Source organism: Oncorhynchus tshawytscha, linkage group LG14 (genome assembly GCF_018296145.1).
Source record: "Oncorhynchus tshawytscha isolate Ot180627B linkage group LG14, Otsh_v2.0, whole genome shotgun sequence".
Lineage (NCBI taxonomy): Eukaryota > Metazoa > Chordata > Actinopteri > Salmoniformes > Salmonidae > Oncorhynchus > Oncorhynchus tshawytscha.
Window position 1 is genome coordinate 54,233,655 of NC_056442.1, and position 5,848 is coordinate 54,239,502.

Genomic DNA, 5,848 nt, shown 5'->3' on the forward strand with positions numbered 1-5,848 from the left:
TACATTGCACTAGAAACTATTTGGCTTCTTGAACAGTGTGTGTCTTAATTAACTGCTCTAGTAGGTGATGTAAGCATGAGAAGATCATCACTGGACACTGGGTGGAAGGGTTTGCAATAATGTGAATAAGGTTGGCATATTTGTGATCTGTAATTAATAAAATGTAAAGAATATAAAAAACAAGGTATCGAACAAATGTGGATTGACTGGCCAAGCAATCATTGACAAGACACCAATATATCTGAAAATGTTTATTATACTATACTATTATAATATACACTATGATGAACTACAATATCAATTGAACACACTCACTTCAATGTTATATCAATTCATATAGGTTAAAGCTTTTCTCCAACAACATGGAAGTGGTTCCACTCTGTAGACTACTGCTAATCACATCATGTAGCAGGTCAAATCAGATTTTAACACTCTAGATTTGAACAATCACTCATAACATTGGAATATTTAAAGTGACCCTGTTACACGTTAATAGTTACAATGTTACCAATGATCACCTGCTAAATTGTTGGTCATCTCTGTCAGAGTAGTCCTACCTAACTGTATGATAAACCATATAACTGAACGTTACAATGTTTGTTCCCATCAATCATTTCTTAATAACGTATATCATTGGATGTCTTCTCCATGAGGTGTTTCTTGGTGTTCTTCTCTGGCCGGAACAGAATAATAAAGCATTTAGGAACAAATAATAGAAAGAACAACCCAAAGCTAGAGGTGATGATGGCAAAGATCTCCACAGCTACAGTAAACTTCCCAGGAGAGCTGACATAAGCTGGGATAAAGGTGATCCAGACTGCACAGAATATGAGCATGCTGAAGGTGATGAATTTGGCCTCATTGAAGTTATCCGGCAGCTTCCGAGCCAGAAAAGCCAGCACAAAGCACAAGAGAGACAGGAGTCCTATATAGCCCAACACAGCCCAGAAACCAATAGCTGAACCCACATTACACTCTAGAATGATCTTTTCCTTGTAGGTAGTGAGGTTTTTAATGGGGAAGGGAGGGGACAGGACCAACCACAGAGTGCATATCAAAGCCTGGACAAACGTGAAGGACACTACAGTCAATCTCTGCTGTGGAGGACCAAACCATTTCATGACATTACTGCCTGGAAGTGTAGCCCTGAAGGCCATCAACACCACTATTGTTTTCCCCAGAACACAAGAGATGCAGAGGACGAAGGTGATCCCAAACGCTGTGTGACGCAGCATACAGGACCATTCAGAGGGCCGGCCAATGAAAGTAAGAGAACACAGAAAACACAGAGTCAAGGAGAAGAGCAGCAGGAAGCTCAGCTCAGAGTTGTTGGCCCTGACGATGGCCGAAGTTCGGTGGCGGTAGAAGACGGTTGCCGTGGCGATGGCCAGACAAGCCCCGCCCACAGAGCAGGTGGTCAGGATGATTCCGAGAACCTCGTGGAAGGACAGGAACTCCACAGGTTTGAGGATACAGAGGTCTCTCTCAGCGTTGGGCCAGTACTCCTCGGGACAGATCAGACAGTCTGAAGAATCTGACCAGGACAAAACAACAGACATTAAATGTTAATAATAATAGAATTAGGTTTTATTTATTTGCAAATACATGTCCCACAATGCTGCACTTCTGCAGATTACAATAAAGAATGTTGAATTAATGTGCAGCTTACATGATATAATATGAACAGGAACATGATTGACAGGCACTACCTTTGTAGTGCTGGTAATATGAATAAACCACTACTTAGTAAACCGTGATAGAAATTACTACACATTTTATGCCAACTGTTCCTATAGTCCTACCTGTGTTATTACTGATCTCTCCCTCTGCACATTGGATACAGTCATAACAGCATACAGGCCTTCCTTTCTGTACAGCCTTACGAGTGCCTGGGGGACAGCTCTCACTGCACACTGACACAGGTACTTGTGTACTGTTCTTTACCCAGGTGATTTCCCTCTCGATGTCAAACCTCTGGTCAGGAGGCAGAGACCCATCATAGCGCCCCACTGTCACAAACTCCATCTTCCCACTCTTCCGTATCTGCCAGTTGACCAGCTCATAGGTGGCCACTGGGTCCCCGTTGGCATCGAAAGACACCTGGTACCCGTTACGAGAGAAGTTCACCCTCCTCAATCTCTCCAGGACCTGGGGGTTGGAAGGTCAAGGGAGAGAGAGAGGGGATGAGAGAGAAGGAGAAAGGTGAAGAGAGATGGAGAGAGGCGTCGAGAGAGATGGAGTGAGGGAGAGAGTGAAACAGAACATTCATTTAACTCATATGTTTATCAGAAGTGTTACTTCATAACCAGCCGTAATGTCCTTCATACACGTAGTCTAAATAAACATATCAATCAGAACATTATACTATTGTCTTGTCATTCACCTGTGTTGGCTTCACATGGAGGTTATTGTCACAGTAAACAGTGGAGTTTTCTCTCTCTTCACAAACGATGCTGTGGATGGCGTGTGCTATGGCATAAACAGCTTTATACACCATGTTAGTGACACGCAGCTGGGATGTATCTGTGTAGGGGGTCTGTAGCTGCTGTATATCCTCACTGCCATCACACACCTTCTCTTCAACCCCAACACCTGTAGAGGTCCCTACAGACAGACAGAGAGAGGGAGACAGAATGATAGGAAGATAGATAGATAGATAGATAGATAGATAGATAGATAGATAGATAGATAGATAGATAGATAGATAGATAGATAGATAGATAGATAGATAGATAGATAGATAGATAGATAGATAGATAGATAGATAGATAGATAGATAGATAGATAGATAGATAGATAGATAGATAGATAGATAGATAGATAGATAGATAGATAGATAGATAGATAGATAGATAGATAGATAGATAGATAGATAGATAGATAGATAGATGGATAGATAGATACCTATCCTCAGCCTACAGCCAAAGGCTCCCTCCCAGAACTCAGTGAGCAGGGGAGAGTTGGACACCTTCTGTGGGGAGAGGTCCAGGAGGAAGTCCCTGAGGCCGGGGATGACAGAGCGTTGGATGCCAAATCCGATGGCCCCGGCACACAGGCCAAAACGCAGCATATCTGGATCAGTGACCCAGGTCTCACTCCCGATCCACTGGCGGGGTGGAGAGGGCAGGCGGTCCAACTCCCTCAGCAGGATCCTCATGTCCCCAATGGCTGCAAATGCAACCACCACCCTGGCTGTGGAGCTGGGGAACATGATGGTGTCATATGCTTAATATGCTGGTCATGTTTGTCATTCATTGGAATGTTTCAGTGAAGGGAACATGAACATTAGCATTAACACTTTTGACATGCTTAAGATATGCAAATCATGTTGGTCTCACAGGTCAGCTTTGGGAAAAGAGAGAAATTAAAAACAATAGTATTTTTTATAAATATGGTCTTGCATTTGTGTGAATGAAAAGTTCACCAGTAATCATGGATCACCTGCGGATCACGTCGGCCACCCGTTGCACTCTACTGAGTGGGTTGGTACGGTAGAAGGCTTCAGAATACTCCACACAGATACCCTCCTCTTGTGCTGCCTTTAGGAATGCCGCCATCCCGTTATTACCGTAGTCAGAGTCGGAACGGACCGCCCCAATCCAGGTCCAGCCGAAGTGCCTGATGAGGTGGGCCAGAGCGGCAGCCTGGAACTGATCACTGGGGATGGTTCTGAAGAAGGTTGGATACTGTTTCTTATCACTCAGACACGCACAGGTGGAAAAGTGGCTCACCTTGGTAAAAACAGACAGTCGAAAACATGAAAAAGAACATCATGTTGACCAAACGAGTCTCAGTTATTGGCTACTTTCTGCTTTTTTTCTTTAGATGTTTGGTATGAGGTTAGGGAGACATTAATGATAATAAGCCAATGTATTGTTTTTCATTGGGCCAGATTGAAAAGGATACATATTTCTACACGTTTCTGTCTTGGTCGTTCTATTCATATTGATAATAGTATTATAAGACATACTGGTGCTGTGAAAAACATAAGTAAAAGGTGTGAAACTAATCCCTGGTCTCCCATAACAACCTAGCCTATGAAAGATAATCCTCAGATCATGTTTAAATGCCTACTGTTCTCCAAACTTTCTACCCAAAATTTCACGCAGAAATGTCTATTCCTGAAAGAGAGGAGAATACAGTTGGAATACAGGACAAGAGGATTTATTTCCTGAAAGAGAGGAGAATATACGGTAGGAATACAATAAATTAAAAGTTTAACTCATTCCTGAAAGAGAGGAGAATATACAGTAGGAATACGGTAAATTAAAAGTTTAACTCATTCCTGAAAGAGAGGAGTATGTACAGTAGGAATACAGTAAATTAAAAGTTTAACTCATTCCTGAAAGAGAGGAGTATATACACTAGGAATACAGTAAATTAAAAGTTTAACTCATTCCTGAAAGAGAGGAGTATGTACAGTAGGAATACAGTAAATTAAAAGAAGCTGAATGATTTCTTTCCATAGAAGTTTACCTGAGGAATCCCGAAAGGGCCGATGACGCGCAACATGCTGATGGTTGGCGTGGAGCCAGACTCGCCCACGATAGCTGTCACTGTAGCCGACCCTGAGCACTGTTCTCCGGTATCAAACATGGGGTCCAGGCCGTTAGCCACCTGGAAGGCCACTTTCACGGCCATAGGGACCGAGGAGCAGGAGTCGTGCACTTGATAACCAAGTTTGACACCAGGTAGAAGGTAGGAACTGTTGTTTATCTCCTCAACTGCGAAGACCATGGCGCGCGAGAAGCGCAACTCACGGGAATCCAAACTGTAAATAGAAGGTAGGTGAGTGAGCACCTCTTGAATAAATGGTAAACTAGCCTATAGAATATATGGTTATACGAGGGCAAACATCTTAATATCTAGCCAATTTCCACACAAATGCCTACACTTTTGATATCGGTACTTGATGACATTGTAGTATAGCCTTCATTTTGAAAATGTGACCTTTCGTAACAGTAGCTTTTACCAAATCTCTCAGATACAAACAACATTTGTATCTGTCATAAAAACACTGTTCTTCTGTCTTTAAAACACTGTTTACCTGTCTTTAAACACACTGTTTCTCTGTCTTTAAAATGCTGTTTACCTGTCTTTAAACACACTGTTCATCTGTCTTTAAAACACAATTTATCTGTCTCTAAACACACTGTCTCCATGTCTTTAAAACACAATTTATCTGTCTCCCCACACAGCCACAGTCCTGTCCCCTGTTCCCTCTTGCGCTCACTGACCTCCCTGTGCACTGCAGGGGCTCAGGCAGGCTGGTGTAGCTGTGATCCACAGTGTGCATGTAGTTGTGGATGGAGAACACACCCCCGATGACAAAGTCCCCGTCCTGGGAGAACGCCGGAGGACGAGGTGTGCCTTGGAGCCTGCATCTGACAGACTCCAGCCCAGAGGCAGAGACAGAGGCAGACGAGAGCAAGGCAAGCCCACCAGCCACCACAGCTAGATGTAGTAGAACCAGACTACCAGACAGACTTGGATCCAGAGCAGGAGCCGGAGAGAGCCTCATTCCCCTGATGTGTAGAAGGTATGGAGTAATACAACGCCATACAGACCCACATAGGTCAGGATACCTCTCTACTCTGGGTTAAATACCCACCGTACCTCTGTGGGGATTCCTCTGGGGGCCACACTGTGGGTAATGCCATGCCAAGGAGGGAGGGGCTAGAGGCTGCTCTGCTCACCCAGTCAGGTCCTGCTTCTTTCAGCTATAGAGAGAATATGCACCAACATCAGAACTACATTGACTGTAATGGTTTCTATAGACATAAACATACATTAAACACACAATAACCATGAGCCTCTCTTAGTTGTCCTAGTGGTTAGAGTGTTGGAC

At 43.6% G+C, this 5,848-nt stretch overlaps 1 protein-coding gene across 1 annotated transcript; it reads right to left on the bottom strand.

Moving 5' to 3' along the window:
- Positions 1-268: 268 nt before the first annotated feature.
- Positions 269-5,521, bottom strand: LOC112267499 (extracellular calcium-sensing receptor-like). The gene is made up of 7 exons (XM_042296621.1): positions 5,238-5,521; positions 4,477-4,771; positions 3,442-3,731; positions 2,920-3,200; positions 2,384-2,592; positions 1,803-2,148; positions 269-1,534 (listed from the first exon to the last, which is right to left on the bottom strand). Exons 1-7 carry the CDS (start codon positions 5,519-5,521, stop codon positions 618-620), a joined length of 2,622 nt encoding a protein of 873 aa, XP_042152555.1. The 3' UTR covers positions 269-617.
- Positions 5,522-5,848: the final 327 nt, after the last annotated feature.

Coding starts and splice junctions, on each gene's coding strand:
- LOC112267499 (XM_042296621.1), bottom strand. CDS start 5,521: ATGAGGCTCTCTCCGGCTCCTGCTCTGGATCCAAGTCTGTCTGGTAGT. Junction 3,732..4,476: donor GCCCTTTCGGGATTCCTCAG/GTAAACTTCTAT, acceptor GTTTTTACCAAG/GTGAGCCACTTTTCCACCTG. Junction 2,149..2,383: donor TCCATGTGAAGCCAACACAG/GTGAATGACAAG, acceptor TCCAACCCCCAG/GTCCTGGAGAGATTGAGGAG.